This window comes from Petaurus breviceps, unplaced genomic scaffold (assembly GCF_028583685.1).
Source record: "Petaurus breviceps papuanus isolate PSGF00001 unplaced genomic scaffold, PetGlider_PUasm1.0 89201, whole genome shotgun sequence".
Lineage (NCBI taxonomy): Eukaryota > Metazoa > Chordata > Mammalia > Diprotodontia > Petauridae > Petaurus > Petaurus breviceps.
The window spans coordinates 27728-46383 of record NW_027187022.1 but is presented as its reverse complement, the minus strand read 5'-3'; the positions used below and the strand labels follow the sequence as shown (position 1 = coordinate 46383).

Sequence of the window (18656 nt, the reverse complement as noted above, 5' to 3'; positions counted from 1 at the left end):
TATTGATAGATAGGCTTTACATAAGTGGTAACACTTGAGGTGAGCCTTGAGGGAATCTAAGACATTCAAAAGGGCAGAGGTGAGGAAGGAGTACACTATTCCAAACAAGGGGGTCTTTACAAAGTCCTGGGGGACAGGAGAGGAATTACCTTGTATAGAGTAAAACAAGCAGGTCAGTTTGTTGGGAATTTAGAATGTTTATAGGAAAATAATGTGAAGTGAGCCTGGAAGGGTAGACTTGGGTCCAGTTGTTATAAAGGAGAGTAATATTTTATCACAGAGGTAAGAGGGAGCCATTGGAGTTTTTTGAGCAGAGGAAAATTGGTAGATCACTTATTTTCTTATTTTTTAAACAATTTTTTGGAATTATTTTTTAAAAACTATTTTATAGTATTTATTTGCATATCCATCTGGTGCTTGTCTTTTTTTTTCTATTTGGAGTTCATATTTTGTTCAATTTCCTTTTATGAACTTGAATTGTTTAAATTCCCTATTTCTTGTCCTGTTAGTTTGAGTATTTTATATTTCTGTTAACATTCATCCATTTCATTTGTCAGTTTTACTGGCATATAACTGGGCAAAAGAGTTTCTAATATTTTCCTTTATGTTCAGATCTATGCTCTGGAAATACTGAATTTGCCAGTTTTATGGAGGATAGATTAAAGAGGGGAAGAGACCAGAGAGAATGAATTTAGCTTATGCTGGGCCTTCAGCCATAGGCTTCTAGTTCATTGTCAGGCCTCCACTTCTGACCTTCCAAGGTTCCTGGGACCTGCCAGAGCTTTCCTTTGCTAGTATAAGAGTATAATAGGGGCGGCCAGGTAGCACAGCGAGTAAGAGCACCGGCTCCAGTGTTGAATCCCGGGCTCAGACACTTAGCACCCACCCAGAAACACCTGGCCATGTAACCTTGAGCAAGTTACTTAACCCCAATTGCTTTATAAAAAAAAAGAGTATAATAGCAGCACTTTTAAGAAGACAGTCACCATGATGAAACTTTAAGGGAGGATTTAATGGAAGCTGTTTAAAATACATCCCTGTGATTTGGGATTGATAGGGTTTTGATGGGAACTTCAGAGAAATGAATAAAAAAAGGATTTTTTAAGCCTTTGCCAAGTACCATGCACTATGATAAGAGCTGGGTATACAAATAAAAGCAAACAAAATAGTCCCTACCCTGAAGAAACTTACCTCCTACTGGGGAAGACAACATATAAGGAAGAACTGAAAAAAAGGGTTCACTGGAAGGTCACAACTTGCTTAGTAGTATAGTTTGAAGCTGGTGGCTGGGAACTGGGCATGATAAGATGAAAACGCTGTTTGCCTCAGTTTCCTCATCTGCAAAATAGGGATAACAATAGCATCCTCCCAGGTTGTCATGAGGTTAAAATGAGATATTTTAAAAGCTCTCTCTAAATATTAAAGCACTACATAAGTGCTAGCTATTGTTATTGTTATTATTTGTTACTGGAACCCAGGGACAGAGGCCAAATTTATAATAAGCTGTTTTAGACATGTTGATTTGGAAGTCCAAAAGGTGATGGGAGACTAGAGCTCAGAAAGAGTAAAATATGGGAATTATATGCATTAAGATTGTAATTGAATTCATGGGAGCTGATGAATACATTAAATGAGAAGATAGAGAGAAAAGAGGACAGGGCCCAGGGAAGAGCCCAGGATTAGTTGGCATGACATGGATGAAGAATCAACAGTGATGACTGAAAAAGTGTTCAGACAGGCAGGGAAAGAACAAAGAGAGAACAGTATAACAAAAACCTAGAAAGTATCCAGGAGTAGAAGGTAATAAATAGTGCTAAATCCTGTAGAAAGGTCACAAGGGATCAGGATTGAGAAAAGGCCATTAGATTTTTAAATTAAGAGATCACTGGTAACTTTGAATAATTGTGTCAGTTGATTAATGAAATTGGGAGCTAGAATACAGAAAGATTAGAAGAGAGTGAGAGGTGAGGAAATGGTGACATGTGTTTAGATGTGTTCCTCCAGAAGTTTATCCAAGAAAAGGGAAAGGGATACAGACTGGTACCAGGTGGGAATGGTAGGATCAAATGTTGCTTTTTTAGGATGAGGGAGGCCTGGGTATTTTTGTAGGTAGCAGCTGATGATGCTGTATTCTGAGTTCCCAGGAGGCTTATTTCATAGCAGGCAAGAGTAGGAGGAGCTATGGCTTGGGCAGTCGGAGCTTGGTTGGGAGGCAGGTGGAGGTAATGCCAGGTGTGCCTCATGCTGGAGAAGTGCTTGTGGTGGTATCTTGCTCTTAACTTATGAATGAAACATTTAAGTCCTGGGGTAAAGGGAGTGATAGAAACCAGGAGCTGCTTTGTCCAGAGAAGTTTTGTCATAAGACAGGCAGCCTGGACATTTGCTGGAGAAAACTTTGGGCCATCAGGGAAATGGAAGTCAAGAAGCAGGATTAGATGAATGCTAATCAATCAGAAGCTCAAGATCTCAGAGATGGGAGGGTAAGGAAAAGTAGAAGAGGCAATGTTGTTAAATCCCTTGATAAAATCTTACTGTTTTTGACAGTTGAAATTTTGGAAGATGATAGAATTCAGATTCTTCAGTCATTTACAACAGCTGAGGCAGAGGTGAGTCTTTTTAGTCTTCATGTAAGATCAAATTGGAAAGTGGTGTGTACTTTGCTGAAATATATCCATTTTTCTTTCAGGGCCACACATTTAAAAAGGTGGTGTTGGTTATCTATTTTTGTGGAAATGTAGCTTTTCTCTTCATATTCCTATCTGCAATTGGCCGGCAGTGATCTAATTTCCAACAGTGTGTGAACAAAGGCAAACAGAACCTTGGACTTGAATGATGAGGAGATAATGGGACTCAAAGCCTGTATTAACTGCCTCCAATTTTTTTCCTGAAATGTTAGCTTGGAAGATGAGTGTCATGTTTATTAAGGGATTCTGAGCTAGGGTCACTGAAAATAAACTTTCAGTAAGGGTTACCTGGATAATAAACTTACATTAAGTCCCTTATGTGCAGTTCTCCAGGTTTAAGGAAGGTTATACCTCAAGAAACTGTCCTCAAATTTTCTCCTATGAGGTAAGTATAGTAAAAACAAAACAAATTGGCAAAGAACTTTTAATGCCTACTCTGTCCTAAACAAAACCAAACTCCAGATTCACTTAACTTATGGAAGAAAAGAATTTCTATTGAAAAAGATACGTTTCCAATAGCAAATATTCTATAGTTAAAAAGAAATCCATGATTTTCTATTAATTCATCCTAATAGTCTCCTTATCTTCTCTTAAAATGGGAAGCTACATGGTTGTTAGAAGAGTTTTGAATATAACCCATGTTATATGCTGCTTATCTTTATTTAAGACCCCATCTGGCAAGCATTCTGTGCCCTTGTGCAGAACTCTCTGGCCCATCAAGTCTTTTCATCTGCTGGTCTAACAGAATCCTTTAAAGAGCTTCAGGACTAGAACAGAAACATGGAATCATCTCTTTTCCATGCTCCTCTTTAAACTATAACCTGTGACTCTTATTAAGGTTGATGAGGACAAAACTCACTTGGGCAAATTGAATTAAAAAAACGTGCAAATATATGTCTAGCACCCTCCATTTCTTTCCGCAATCTTTTAAAAAGATTAAAAAAAAACCTGTGTTGCCTCAGAAATTTTAGAAACCCACAAATTGAAGCAGAAAATGCCATTCTTCTTGTCTTTTTTGTTTTATTTTTAGTGGGTTGTCCCTTCCTGTGGTGTGTGGGCAGTTTCCACAGTTGCCATTGTGACCTCTACCATTGGGTGGTGCTCTAAAACTGGAGTTCTGGATCTAATCTATCTTGTTGCAATGCTCAGGGATCCAGACTCGTGCTTCCATACCAACATGACATGAAAGCATTCAGTTTGGCAGCTGTCCCTCCCTAAATTTATTTAAAATTTATTTCTTTGTTGGGGGTAGTGGTGGAACACAAAAAGTTAATGAGAAACATTAGCATTAGCATTGCATTGTATTTGTAGGGGTGAGGAGAGCAAGAGAAAGGAAGGCAAGGTGACTTTTTTTTCCCTTTTATAGATGTTTGTTTACAGACCTCATAGTAAACATATGAAACCTACCTGAGGAGGGAGGAACTAGATGTTACTAAATATTCTTTTACAAAATAGATTGAGGAGGTCTTTATTTGTTATTAGTATTTTAAATGGTATTTCTCTAAGTGTTTTGATAATGTTAAATTTTTTGTTTGGGCCATAGACAATCTCTATTCAAGGAACAGCATAAGTCATACTTGCTATTTTTTATTTTGTTGGATAAAATTGTATACTTTTCTTTCTCTTTGTAAGTATGCATGAATCAAGAAAAAATTAGAGGGTTAACTTGGACTTTCTCTGTTCATCTTTTCTAAATGCAGATTTTTTTTTTCTTGTGGTCCGTGTTCCTGTCATTATTGTATTGTTAGTTTTATTATTTTTAAAAGGTGGGGGGCAGCTAGGTGGCCTAGTGAATAGAGCACTGGCCTTGCACTCAGCAGGACCTGAGTTCAAATTCGGCCTCAGATACTTGATACCCTTATTAGCTGTGTGACCTCAGGCAAGTCACTTAACCCCAATTGCCTTGTCTTCCCCCCTTCAAAGGAAAAAAAAAAGGTGGAGGATAGTAATATAATGTGTGAATATTTTTTTCTGTTGCTTGCTGGTAGTAAGGATTTGTAGATGAATAAATTTCATGTTACATATATTCTAAATCAAAGGGGAGGGGAAGTGATTCAAGGGGGAAGATGAGCTTTGATAGTATGAGTGATGAATTGTAGCCATCTGTGAACTCTAGTCAATTTTCCTTCACCTAAGGAAAACCACTTTAACCCTTTCTGTATTATTTATCTGTAGAAATACTCTTATGAAAAAAACACTGTATTTATAAAGGTGATACACCAACAATTGCACTGAAATGAAAAGTTGTACCATAAAGCATTTCTAATTTCATTCTAATGGAAGAAAATTGCCCCCTAAAAGTAAGAGTTATCATTTTTCTTAATCAAAGCTGACCTCCTTGGATATCAAATGCCTGTTCTTTTGTCCACATTTGTTTTCTTTGCTATAAAGATTTACATAAATCGTTACAAATAAAGTTGTAAATCCTGTTTTATTTTTTCTTACTTCTGTTACATGTGATTTTGAAACTCCACAAATGCTTTGAAAGAGGGAGTGGGTTTCTTGCCTTCTTTTTTTCCCTCTCCAAACAGAGTACAAGAGAAATTTGAGTGTGTTCCTCATGAATACTAATGACTCACATGATTAAATTGCTTTGTTTTACAATTTACAAAGAATTTTCCTCACAACATGATGTTAGCTAAATAATAGCTAGTATTATATAGCGGTATTTAAGGTTTGTAAAATGCTTTACATGTGGTTTCTCATACATTATCTTCAAAACTCTGTGAGGCACATGCCATTATTTCTTTCCATTTAAAGATGAGAAAACTGGGAAAGTAAAAGGTAAAAAGATTTGCCCAAAATTACAGTTATTATCTGAGGTAGCATTTGAATTCAGGTCTTCCTAACTCTAAGTCCAATACTCTATCCACTTTTGCCACCTAGGTACCTAAATAACACCTGTATTACTAGGTCCATTTTTGCCAGTTTGGAACCAGAAAATCAGAGAAGTAATGACCTTCCCATAGTCACACAGCTAATAAGCATCAAAGCTACCCAGATCTAAATTCTTTTGTCTTTAAGTACAATGTTTTTTCCACTCCAACATGTTGCTTTTGAAAATTTAAACACCTAATTCCAAGAGACTGTAGTGGACATAGTACTTACATATGAAGGAAGGGGCTCTGCTATGGGTCTCTTCTCAACTAGATCCCTAGAGTAGGGGAGCCTGTTTACATTCTAATGGAAAGAGGATGTTAAAAGTTTTTTTTCTTCTAGAATCTTAAAGCCACAAAGGGTAATAGAGGTCATAATTAATTTTGTAGTGTTTAAGAAATGCCGTGTGAAAAAATAAAAGGAGGTAAAGGATATATTAGGGGAAAATGGGGAATTTGTTAGTGCACGTAGTTTTTGTAAGTAGAGCTATATACCAACATAGAAGGAGTGTGTTGGGGGAGGGTAGTGTTTTACCTAAACTGGTTAAAAGAGGGCAAAACACACACACACACACACACACACAAACACAGAGTTTGGTGTAGGAACACATTAAATTCTGAAGAATGGAAGAGGAGAGGAAAAATAGCAAGTATAAAAGGAAGAGCAGAGTTGGAGGAATTAGTCATAAGCAAAACAAATCCTAAGCTTGAAGGGAGGATAGTGAAAAGAAGTTTAAAAGGAAAACACAAGAAGGGGCAACAACTTGAAATAAACAGTGAGCAAATAGTATAAAGAAAAAATTATAATGAAATGTGGTGGGATATAAGCAATCATCATTATTGTGAATGTAAGTGGCATGTACTCACCCATAAAAGTAAAGAGGTAAGCAGACTTGTTTAGAAAGCAAAATCCACTGATACCTTGTTTACAAGAAACACATTTGAAACATAGAGAGCTGAAATAAGAGGTATGAGCAAAATTTGTTATTCCTCTGCTGAACCCAGAAAAGTGGGGGATTTCACACAGGGAAACAACAAAAATAAACTTAATTAAAAGAGGCAAATTGGAAAATGACTTTGCTGAATGGTAATATAGATAGTTAATTTCAGTATAATATATATGCACTGAATTGCATAGCTTCTAAATACTTAAAGGAAAAATTAAATGAATTATAAAGAGAAATGGATAGTAAAACCATAAAAGTGGGAAACCTCATTTCTTCCATCAGCTCCAGATAAATCAAGCCAAAGATAATAAGGAAAAATGAAAAACCTAATGGAATTTTAGTAAAAAAAAGATGGTGGACCTCTGGTGATCATTACATAGAAGTAGAAATGAGTATACATATTTCTCAGCTGTGAATGGCACACTTACAAAAATTAACCATTTTTTGAGACATAAAAACCTCAACCAAATGCAGAAAAATCAGAAAATGACATCTTTTACTAATGAGAATACAATAACAATTGTGTTAAAGGACTACTGATAAAGGGTATTAAAATTAATTGAAAATAATTTAATCCTAAATGTCTGTTAAGTCCTATAACAAGTAACAGAAAAAAAGGGAGCATTTCATGAAAGATATTGACAACAATGAGAGAACATATCAAACTTTTGGAGATGCAACTAGAGAAATTTTTGGGCAAAAATTTATATCTAGAAATTTATTAACAAGAAAAGGAGAAAGAAGAGATCAGTGAATTGGAAATAAAACTAAAAATATTAGAAAACTCAACAAATAAAAAATTCCAAATAAAACACTAAAATATGGGGTGGCTAGGTGGCGCGGTGAGTAGAGTTCTGGCCCTGGAGTCAGGAGGACCTGAGTTTGGATCTGGCCTCAGACACAACACACACAAACAAAAAACCTAGCTGTGTGACCTTGGGCAAGCTACTTAAACCCAATTGCCCTCCAAAAAGCAAAAAAAAAAAAGCACTAAAATAAAAATCTTGAAAAAAAAAAAGACTAACAAAACAAAAAAATCAATTAACAAATAAAACTATGAGCTGGGTTTTTTGGAGGGAAGTTATCCAGTTTGATTAAAAATAAGAGGTAAACCAAATTACCACTATAAAAAATTAAAAAGAACTCATAACAAATGAAGAAATAAAGTATATTAAAAACTATTTTACCTAACTACATGAATAAAATCAATTTAAATGAGTATCTGTAAAAATATAAAATATTCAAAGTAACAGAACAAAAAATAGTCAATTTAACCCAATTTTTGAGGAAGAAATTGAACAAGCTATATAGGAACTTCCAAAGAAAACTCCAGGACCAGATAGTTTAATAGGTGAATTCCATCAAAAATTCAAAGTTAAAATTAATTCAAATATTACATAAACTATTTGCAAAAACAACAAAAGAAAGGATCCCATCAAATCCCTTCTATGATACAGATATGGTCTTGATACGTAAACTAGGAAGAGTAAAAACAGAAAAAGAAAACAATAGTCCAGTATCCCTAATGAACATGGATGTAAAAATGTTAAATAAAACAAAGAAGATATAAACTATATAACCAGGTTTGATTTATGTCAGAAATGGGAGTGGGGTTAATAATAGAAAAACTATAAACTTTATTAACAATATTAATAACAAAAAGGCAAAAATCACACACCCATATCAATAAATGAAGAAAAAGCTAATGACGGAGTAAAACATCCATTTCTGTTAAAACATTAGAAAAAATACAAATAAATAAGCCTTTATTTAAAATGGTTAATTGTATCTTAATGCCAACAGCTTCCATTTAGAATCAAGATAAACTAGAAATCTTCCCAGTAAAACCAAGAGTGAAATAAATATGTACATTGCCAATAACACAAGAAAAATTAATTTAGGATATTATCATGTATAAAGAAGAAACAAAATTATCACTTCACAGATGGTATGTTTGTGTACTTAAAGAAATCTAAAGCATCAACTAAAATTAAATTGAAATAACTAATAACTGTAGCAAACTTGCAGGATATGAAATATATCCATGTAAACCATCAGGATTTCTATTTAATATCAATAAAAGTCAATAGAAAGAGAGATTCCATTTAAAATTACTGTGGAAGATATAAAACATATATGAGCATCTACTTTCCAAGATACACAAATACAACTACACCTACAAACCACTATTTACATAAAGACAAACCTAAACAATTAGAAGAACAGTAATTACTCATGGATAGAATATGAGTGTATAAGAAAAATGACAATATTACCTAAATTAACATAATTTAATGCCAATTAAACTATCAATAATTACTTTGTAGAACTAGAAAAAATAATAATAGAATTCATATGAAAGCAAAAAAGGTTGTGAATCTCAGGGGAATTAAGGAAAAGAAGTAGGAATGAAAGGAGTCTATCAGTCCCAGATCTCAGACTGTACTACAAAATAGTAATTCTCAAAACAATTTGGTACTGGCTAAAAAATAGTGATCAATCAGTGGAACAGATTAGCTACACAATATATTGAAGGAAATATATCTAATAGCCTAGTATTTGGCAACCACAAAGAACCCAACTGCTGGGAAAAGGACTCATTATTTGACAAAAACTACTGAGAAAATTGGATAACATTATGGAAGAAATTATATTTAGACTAATACTTCACCCCTTATAGTAAGGTAAGCTCAAAATGGGTATGTGACCTAGATACAAAAAGCCACATCTTAAGTAAATTAGAGAAACATGGAAAAAATTACCTATTAAATCTATAGCTAGGAGAAAAATTCATGACCAAACTAGTGATAGAAGATAAAATCAATAATTTTTATTACTTTAAAATAAACTTTAAGTAGTTAAACTTTATAAACTTTAAAAGGTTTTGCACAAGCAAATTCAATAAAACTAAGTTTAAAAGGGAAACAGCAAACTGAGGAAAATCTTTGTAGCAAGTTTCTCTGATAAAGGTCTCATTTCTGATATTTAAAAGACATTTAGTCCAATTTATAAGAAGAACTATTCAGAAGAATCTCAGGATATCTATAGCTAAATGAAAAAAAGGGCTCTAAATTGCTACAAATTTGGGAAATGGAAATTAAAAGAATTCTGAGATTCCACTTCTCCCTCCTCAACTCTTTGTAATCTGGCTTCCATTCTCACCACTTCACTGAAACTGTTTTTGAAGGATAAAAATGATTTTATGGCTATGTCCAGTGGCTATTTTTTAGTCCTTATTCTCTTCTCTCTCTGCAGAATTGGACACTTGACTTTCATCTCTTTGCTTCTGTGACATTTCACTCTATGGTACTTTCTCATTGGGAGCTCCTTTGCTCCCTTGGCTTTAAGGATCATTGGTTCAAATGGTTTTCAAAATGGTTTCCAAATCTGAATTTCCATTTTCCAACATCTCCCCAGAATTTCAGACTTATTTTCCAATTATCTGCTAAATTTTTCCAATTGGATGACACGACAGCACCAATCAAAGTTGGCTAAAAACTCAGGAAGAGTGGTGATTGAACAAAGTGGCAAGTGATTCAAGAGCTGATGATGGTACAGAGTTGAATTGGTTAACTATATTGTTAAGATTAGGAAGGGAGGAAAGTGAAGTCAGAACAATGGCAATAGAATGAGAAAGTATGACAGGTAGAGGTATTGAAGGTTGAGGTAAAGGTGGAGAATAGGTCCAGGAGGGTGAAGCATAGGGAGAAATGGAATAATGAGTTCATTATCAGATGAGGAATTGTCAGAAGGAAGTAGGAACAGTTGAGGGTGATCAAGGGTGTGACCATCCCTGTGTGGAGCAGAGTTGGAAAGAGGAGTTCAAGGGATTTGAAATTGATAGAGAGTTTGAAGGAGAATCCATATGCGTGTTGAAGTCCTTTAGTATAAAGATAGGAGCTAGAGATGAAAAAGTTAGTCAGTTAAGTAATAAATTCCTAGGGAAAGGAAGGAGAATAACCTAAGAGTAGATGACAACAGCCAACATATTTTGAATAGAGTGGGGGTAATGTGAACTTTGAAGAGGATAAAGATGTTGCTGAGCAATGACAACAAAAGGAGAATCTAGAAGTGACAATGGGAAGCTAGGAGCCCTCCAACTTCTCCCTAGAACCAGTGTGTTGGGAAAGGTAAGATCAATGAAAGTATAGTCCATGTTGGAGAAGATGACTAGGGATGTGGCGTCATATAGGAAAAGCAAAATCTCACTGAGGGAAATTGTTGGAAGCAAAGGAAGAGAAAAAGTTTCAGGATGAAGAAATTTTGTTCATTATGGAGTGGGAATTCAAGGGGCACAGTGGAAGGGATGGGCATGATTAGAGTGGGTCATGAGAGAAAAAGAATTGAGAAGAATTGGGTTAAGTGCCTAGAAAGTGAGGATTGGGGATAGATTGTTCTTAGGTGAGCAATGATTGAATAATACAGGGATAGAGAAACAGATGATAGGATCTTGTTAACCATAGGGATAGTAGTGGATGACAGATGAATAATAATGTTCACAGTCTCCAAGGGGTTATTTTGCTATGAAAGGGCAAAGGGTATAGAATTTTCTTCATTCTGTTTGCTGCTCCTTACAACAGAGTGGGGTTGGTAGGTTATGGACAGAGGTGAAACCTGTTCTGTCACCCGCCCTCCTAGTCAGCAGGTGTGCTTCTTCTGGATAGATAGAGTTTATTCAAAACTAACAGTATAGGTAAAAAAGGCTAGTGGGGTAGCATTATATGTTAAGAAATCATAATCATTTAAATAAGTCTAAGAAACAAAGGAAGGTAAACATGGAAAAGAGCATTTGGATGAAGATCGATAGATGGAGGTACAAATAGAAGGGATTTTGTCCTTAGAGCATACTACTGACCTCCTTGGCAGAAAGAGGAAATAGGTGAGGAGTTTAAGGAACAGGTCACATGTAAAAGATTGTAATCAGGGTTCCCAGCCAAGCCTTGAGCTTTTGCATAAAACTCTCCTAATTATTGAAGAGAATGCTGATGCAAAACTGGGAGGGGCATAGTTGGGAAGAGGGTTTTGGAGAGGAGAAACAGTTCTTTTTCAAGAGGGTACAAGTGGTGACAGAACCTTTTGAGGAGCTGGTTTTACCTATATTTCTACAGCTTCTGTAGTTTGTCTCCTTCTCTCCAGGTATCTGGTGTTGGTCCCCAAAAGAGTCTGGCACCAAGTGTGTCCTCTTGAAGAAATGTCTTTCCTCTCCAGAATTCTCACACCAACTCTGTTCCTTGTAAGGGCATGCAGCCTTATGTCAACATTCTCTACCTGGAGAGTCATAATGGGAGATTTCAATTTTCCAGCATCTGCTGCAACTGTTAAAAGCAGAGCAGCTAATAACTTCTTAACTTACTAAGGATAATTTCTATCTTCCAAAGTAGGAGAACCAACAAATGGAAATTCTATTTTAGATCTGTTTTCACCAACAAGGAGGAATTGGTCTCTGGTATGGAAAAGATAAGAGCCTTGAGAGGAAATATGCACTTTCTTTTAGGGTTTGTGATAGAGGAGAGAAGAAAAGTGGGTCTGACATATGCCCCTAGATTTGAGAAGAACAAATTTCAAAGGGCTCAAGGGTAGGAGAGGTAGTCTTCTATGGACTAAATTCTACGAGGGAAGTCAATCCAGGGGGAATAGAATGGAATTCTGAGGAGTGTTCTGCTCTTGGGGGCTCGCCACATTGGTACTGGATCCAGTGTGAATAACAGATCAGCTTTAGTCCACAAAATATAGCTGAGGACTCCATCAGCCTCAACCCCAGTATCAACTCACCTTTTCTAGAAGTATTTATTTGTTTTAGAAACCATACTGGGTGAAAGAGTCTAATAAAAAAAAAGGATGGGGCTACTGGTTGGTTTGGCATGGACAATAATTACCGATAACAGAAAAAAGGTAGGGTTACATAATTATTTTGCTTTTGTTCTCTCTGCCAAGGAGAATAGTGTATGGATCAGAAAGAGCAGACAAAAAATAACAGTGAGTTGATACTCAAGCTAAGAAAGAGAACAGTTTAGTGGCACTTGAGGAATTCTAATTACCTGGCCCAGATGAATATCATCCTTAAGTACTGAAAGAATAGGTATATGTGATTGTCTAACCACTGTCAGTAATATTTGAAAGGTAGTAGAGAACAGGAAATGTATTACAGGCTTGGAGAAAGGCAAATTTTTATAGATGTATATATAAAATTTTTTAAAGGGCGGGGAGAGGAGAAAGTGGAATCTGTATACTATGGACTAGGGAATTTGACTTTTGTTCCTGGAAAAAAAAATGCTAGAATTTATCATTAAGGAGATGATCATTGAGCATCTAGAAAAGGAATCATTGTTCACCAAGAGCTAGCATGTCTTCATCAAGAACAAGTCACACCAGGCTAGTGTTATTTCTTCTTTTGACATTCTTACTAAACTGAAGGGATGGATAACTTGGTGTGATGGATAGAGAAGGTAGTCTTGGAACTGGAAAGACCTGGTTTCAAATCTTGTCATTAACACATATTGACCTATGACTGGTCAGGTACCAGCTTCTCAGTGCTTTAGGCAACTTTCTAAGAAAGTAAGCTGCAGAGAAGGTATCAGCTTGAATTGGTAGAGGTTGTTTCCTCACAGAGGAAACATCTGCTATACTAGTAAAAATCACAGGTTCAGTCCATATCCTGAATGGTACATAAACTGGTAGATCAGAAGAATGTTCCTAGTTAAGGAAGACTTAACTAGATTGAAGCAAATCATTTGATAAAATCTCTCATGGTGTTTTTATAGAAAAGAGAGGGGATGCAGGCTTGGAGGCTAATAGTATAAATATATGGATTTGGAACTGGTTGGACTCAAACAGTGGTTTGATTTCATCTTGGTTGGAGGTCTCCAGTGGAGTGCCCCATGGATTTATGCTAGACCCATAAAAAAATGTTTATTTTTTTTAAGCAGTGATTTAGAAAGCAAATTATCAAATTTGCAAGTGACACAAAGCTAGGAGGTACAATTATTTGAATGAAAGAATAAGGATCAAAAAAGATCTTGTATGAATAGAACATTGGAACAAAACTAATATGGTAAAATTTAATAGGAATAAAAATTGAATATTATCTGAGTTTTAAAAAATTGACCCTCTGAGTATAAGATAGAAAAGATATAGTTTTATAGCAGTTCTTCTGAAAAAAAATCTGAAGGTTTTTATTGACTTATGAGCTCAATAAATCAATAGTATGTTATGGTGGCTAAAAAAGCGAAATCACATCTAAAGTATAGTTCAAGTCTAGAAGTCACATTTTAGGAAAGATGTTTGTGAGTTGGAGATAGTCATTTAGAAGAGAGTAGATAGAACAAAGAATCTTGGTTTAATACCACTTGAGGATCAGATAGAGACAAATGTTTAGCTTGGCAGATTGACTGCAACATGGTGCTTAATAAATACTAGCTTACTGAAGAAAACTCAAGGAGGACATGATCAATGAATCACTAAATATTTATCAGACACCTTCTGTGTGTCAGACACTATGCTAGGAACTGGGGATAGATAAAAATACAAAGCTTGAAATAATCCCTGCTTGCAAGGAACCTATATTCTAATATTGCCTGTCTTCAAATACTTGAGGGGCTATCATATGGAAAAAGGATTGATTGTGTTCTGTTTGGTCCAAGAGAGCCTAACTTGGAGATCTAGATAGAAGATGGAAAAAGGTAAGATTTAGGTTTGATATCAGGAAAAACTTCCTAACAGTTGGAGCCAGTCAGAAGTGTAATGGACTGTTGGAGACTATGGATTCCCTCTCACTGGAGGTCTTTAAGCAATGATTTGTTTTTGGATATGACATAACAAAGATTCTTTTTGAGCATAGGTTGGACTTGATGGCTGCTGAGGTCCCTTCCAACTCTGAAAATCTATAGTACTGTGATTCCATCCTGCCCCCAGCTGCCACGGGTCTGTGGCCCTTGATGGAAATGGGGCTCTCATCTCTGCCTTATATTATTCTTTCTGTTCTGTTCCATGAGATTGTGTGGGCTATTACTCATTACCTTGGTTATCCTGTCTGACCTTGCCCATGAGCTCTAGTGATTAGCCACTGTTTTCATAGCCTAAAGTGGTTCAGCAAGAGCCAGCCTGTCTGGTCCCCTGCTAATGCTTGGCTCTTGGCCTGCCCTGTTGATTCCAGTCTAGTTAAAACCACATGCCAGTTTCTGCTATGACTTGGTATTGTAGCTTTACCTAATCCTAGTAATCTTGCTGCTTCTAGACAGCAACTGCCAATAGTCAGGGAGACTTGATTGATTTTACTTCTTCATGGTGATAGCATCACCTTACTTTCCTTCTTTGGTAGGCTTTATTGATGCTTTTCTTTCTTAAAATAGAAAGTCTTCACAATGACTACTCCAGCCCTCTCCTATAATAAGTAAGTATATCCAACCAAAACAAATTAACACATTTTTCATGTCAGAAAACATAACACATTTGTCATGTCAGAAAATACATCCTTCATTCTGCACCTGTGAAGATAGGTGGGGAGGTATGCTTCACCGTCAAATCCTCTGAAGTCGTGATTGGTCACTGCACTGATCAGAGTTCCAAATTCTTTCAGTGTTTCTTTCTTTTACATTGTTACAAACATCTTGTAAATTGTTCTCTTGCATTTGTTTACTTTGCTCTGTATTAGTTTATGCAAGACTTTTCATGTTTTTTGAAGTTTTTCATATTCATTATTTCTTAACGGCATGATAGTATTCCATTACATTCACATACCACAATTTGTTCAGCTTCCTTATTAACTCGCATCCTTTTTTCCTTCCAGTACTTTGTTATTACAAAAAGTGGTTATAATATTTTTTTTATATATAGGAACTATTCATCTGTCTTTGGCCTCCTTGTAGTATGTCCCTAGTGGTAGTATCACTGTGTCAAGTGTATGTACAATTTGGGGATTTGTAAAGGCTAACTCCAAATCTGTTTGCCAGAAGTTGATTATCACAGCTCCACCAAGAGTTCATTCATCTACCTGTCTTCCCACAACCCTGCCAAAATTAATCATTTTTTATCTTTTATCATCTTTGCCAATTTTTGGTTGGACAGCATCACTTTTCCAAGAGCATAGCATTACTCACTTCCTGAATGGCATAGATTTTTGAAGTTTCATTGTCCTCTTTTATGTATTCAGAACTTGCCCCATTATTTGTTAGAGATGACTGTGGTCACAATTGTTTGATTTTCATATGCCAGAAGAAAAGGCTGTGAAGAAAGCTCAGACTGGGACCATCGAGTTCATCAGGTCTGATCATTGTTGGTTCTTTGAAACCATGGGACTGGTGCTTTCAGGTCCTAACTTCGTGGCTTTGATAAAGTGAAGAGCCCCTGTAAATCAAAGCGATCGAAGATTTTGGTCCTGGGTCATGGAAACATAAATACAGTCTAGTTTTTTGAATGTTAAATGTACTGAGAATTAGATTGTATACATAAGATTACATACTTATTCTTAAAGGAAGAGGGAATGAATGGATGAAAAAACCATTTGTTAAGTACTTACCATGTACTGGGAACTGTTTTGAGAGCTGGTGATGTAAATACAAAAAACAAGATAATTCCTGCTCTCCAAGAGCTAAAATTCTAATATGGGAAGGCAACACGTATAGGAAATTGGTAGGCAGCACGGGGTGTTTTAGTTAAATAAATAACAGGAGAGATGAGGGGAGTCATAGAGTGATTTGTTGACATATTCTATCTAGGAATGCTAGTGTTTATTTGATTACTGCCCCCAGAACAAGAGGTGATAAATGGGGGTGAAGTAGATCAGGCTGGTCTGAATGGGTGGAGAGCAGAGTGGTGAGTTTGGGTTGGGCTCTCTATGGTAAAATCTCACCCACCAGAAGCCTGGGCTCCAGGGTGGGAGCTGGAGTGCCTAATTGGAGGCGGAGTCTTGAGAGCAAAAATTTTCTTGAATATAGTATCATGATTGATTATTTCAATTCACATTGATTCAATTAACTATGGGATTTAGAGATCATCATATTTTAAAAATGATTTCTACTTGCTTTAGCAAGTAACTGTACTTAAGAATACTTTTTAGGATTTTAACCTTGGTTATTTAAGGTTATTTACTTGAGCTATTAACAAGACCACTTACTTTTCATTGAAGGTCCCTCAAACAAGTCATGTGGTTCTACTTTACTGAGGCCTTTTACTCTGGCTAAGGCAGAGTTGGTGAGAGGGAGGTTACTCCCCTCCTTATTTTAATAACCAGAAGGTAATTTGTTATTAGTTATATGTAACAATCTTGCTAAGCTCAGCTAAAGTCAGATGCCTAACAAAATCTTTTACATAATACAAAAATCCCCTCCATCTCTTACTTGTACACTTTTAGTGATAGCATTCTTATTACCTTAGAGGAAACTAGGCGACATAGTGAATAGAGTACTTGACTTGGATTCAGGAAGATGAGTTCATATTCTTCCTTAGGCACTAACTATGTGATCCGGGGCAAGTCACTTAACCTATCTCAGTTTCTTCATCTGTAAAATGTGAATGGTATTATAAATGCTATTATTATTTTAATTTTTGAAGATAGCTCCATTAAATTGCTGAACAGCTCTACTCATTACAATTTTCTTCCTCATATTGAGCCAAAACCTTCCTCCCTGTAACTCCTGACTCTAGTTTTGCCCTTTGGAGTAACTTAAGATAATTTGATTTCTTCAACTGATGCCCACATGGCACCATTTTCTAAGAATTCACTGTCTTTGTTGTCTTTCTATGAATTCACTCTAATGCATCATTGTCTCTCTTAAAATGTAGTGTCCAGGAATGAACATATTATTCAGTGAGATCTGACCAGAGTAGTATATAGTAGGACTATTTTCTCTCCTGTTCTGGAGGCTGTGACTCTATTAATAGGTTTTTAAAAAGTTATGCAACACTTTTGGCTTATGTGGAACTTGTCGTTAACCAAAACCCTTAAGTATTTTTTCACATGAACTAGATTCACTCCATCAGATGTTTGATTGATTGTGCATATTAAAACTCAAGTCAAGGACTTCACATTTATTCCTGTCAAATCCTAATTTCATCAGATTGATTTTGTTTTATGAAGACATTTGCCATAATAATGGAAAATGTCTAGCAAAGTTCAAATGGGAGACAGTTCTTATAGATGGTGAGGTTTTCAATCTACAATTGTTTGTAGATCATAGTGAACTCTTTGTATTAAACCCTGGAACAATAAAGAGACTCTGAATGAAGTCCATAATCACTCCAAAAAGTTTGGCCTATTTATACACAGAAAACTGAGTGTATGAAGAATACCTATAGTCTAGTCTATGATATATATGTGGATGGACAAATCATAAAGCTGGTTCATTAGTATATAGATCATGAACAGATACCATGTGCAAATAATGAGCTGGTCCCAGACTTGAACTCAGAAGGCTAGATTACCTTTAAAAATTGTCTAGTGCTTTTGATGACCTCAAGTTTCTGGTAGAAACAAAGACCCATTGATATTCTTTAGGTAGTGTTGTATGCTGATTCAAGGGATACCACAGTCTTTGAAGAATTAAAATTGTGAGTCACCCAAAGGGCATTGAAGAGGTGCATAGTGAGAGTGAGGAGGCTGCAATGGCATTAATTGAGGATTTGCAGAGATATAACATAAATAATATTATTAGAAAGATATATGAAAAGACTGGTCAAGTGGCAAAAATAAGGGATATGTAATTGTTTACCCTTATGCTTCTCTGGTATCCTCTCCAAGCAATGTCAAAAGTCTAGAGTAGTGTTCTCCAAATTTTAAATTATATACTCCTATCTATAAAAAAAAGAATAAAGGAAAAAAGAACCTATCCTTATTAGGAAATCACATAAGTTTGCTGAATAGGAGGGTGATATGGCCAGACCTCCCTGTGCTTTAGCAAAATCATTTTCTTGACTGTATAGAGGATAGATTGGGAATGGGAAGAGAATTGAGGCAGGGAGACCAGTTAAGAGGCTATTACAATAGTTCAGATAAGAGGTGATGAGGACCTGAACTAAGGTGAGGGCATATATGTAGATAAGGGATGGATTAAGAGCTGTTGTGGATATAATGCCAACAAAATGTTATGGCAGATTGGCTATTTGGCATGAGTGAGAGCCGAGAGTTAAGGATGACACAAAGGTTGGGAACTTGG

The 18656-nt window shown here is 35.9% G+C and overlaps 1 protein-coding gene across 11 annotated transcripts in view; it reads left to right on the top strand.

Moving 5' to 3' along the window:
• The window catches only part of LOC138176430 (ferric-chelate reductase 1-like), a 146405-nt gene that overhangs the window by 125211 nt on the left and 2538 nt on the right, over positions 1–18656 (top strand). For 9 of the 11 annotated variants that reach the window (XM_069107223.1, XM_069107221.1, XM_069107219.1 and 6 more), the window contains 2 exons: positions 2545–2606; positions 2687–5118. The exons of 1 other annotated variant lie outside the window; for it this stretch is intronic. In XM_069107223.1, coding sequence (XP_068963324.1) covers positions 2545–2606; positions 2687–2779 — 155 coding nt within the window. In that variant the 3' untranslated portion in view covers positions 2780–5118. Of the gene's footprint in view, positions 1–2544; positions 2607–2686; positions 5119–18656 lie in introns of those variants that run through there. One more of the 11 variants, XM_069107226.1, reaches the window with a different exon arrangement.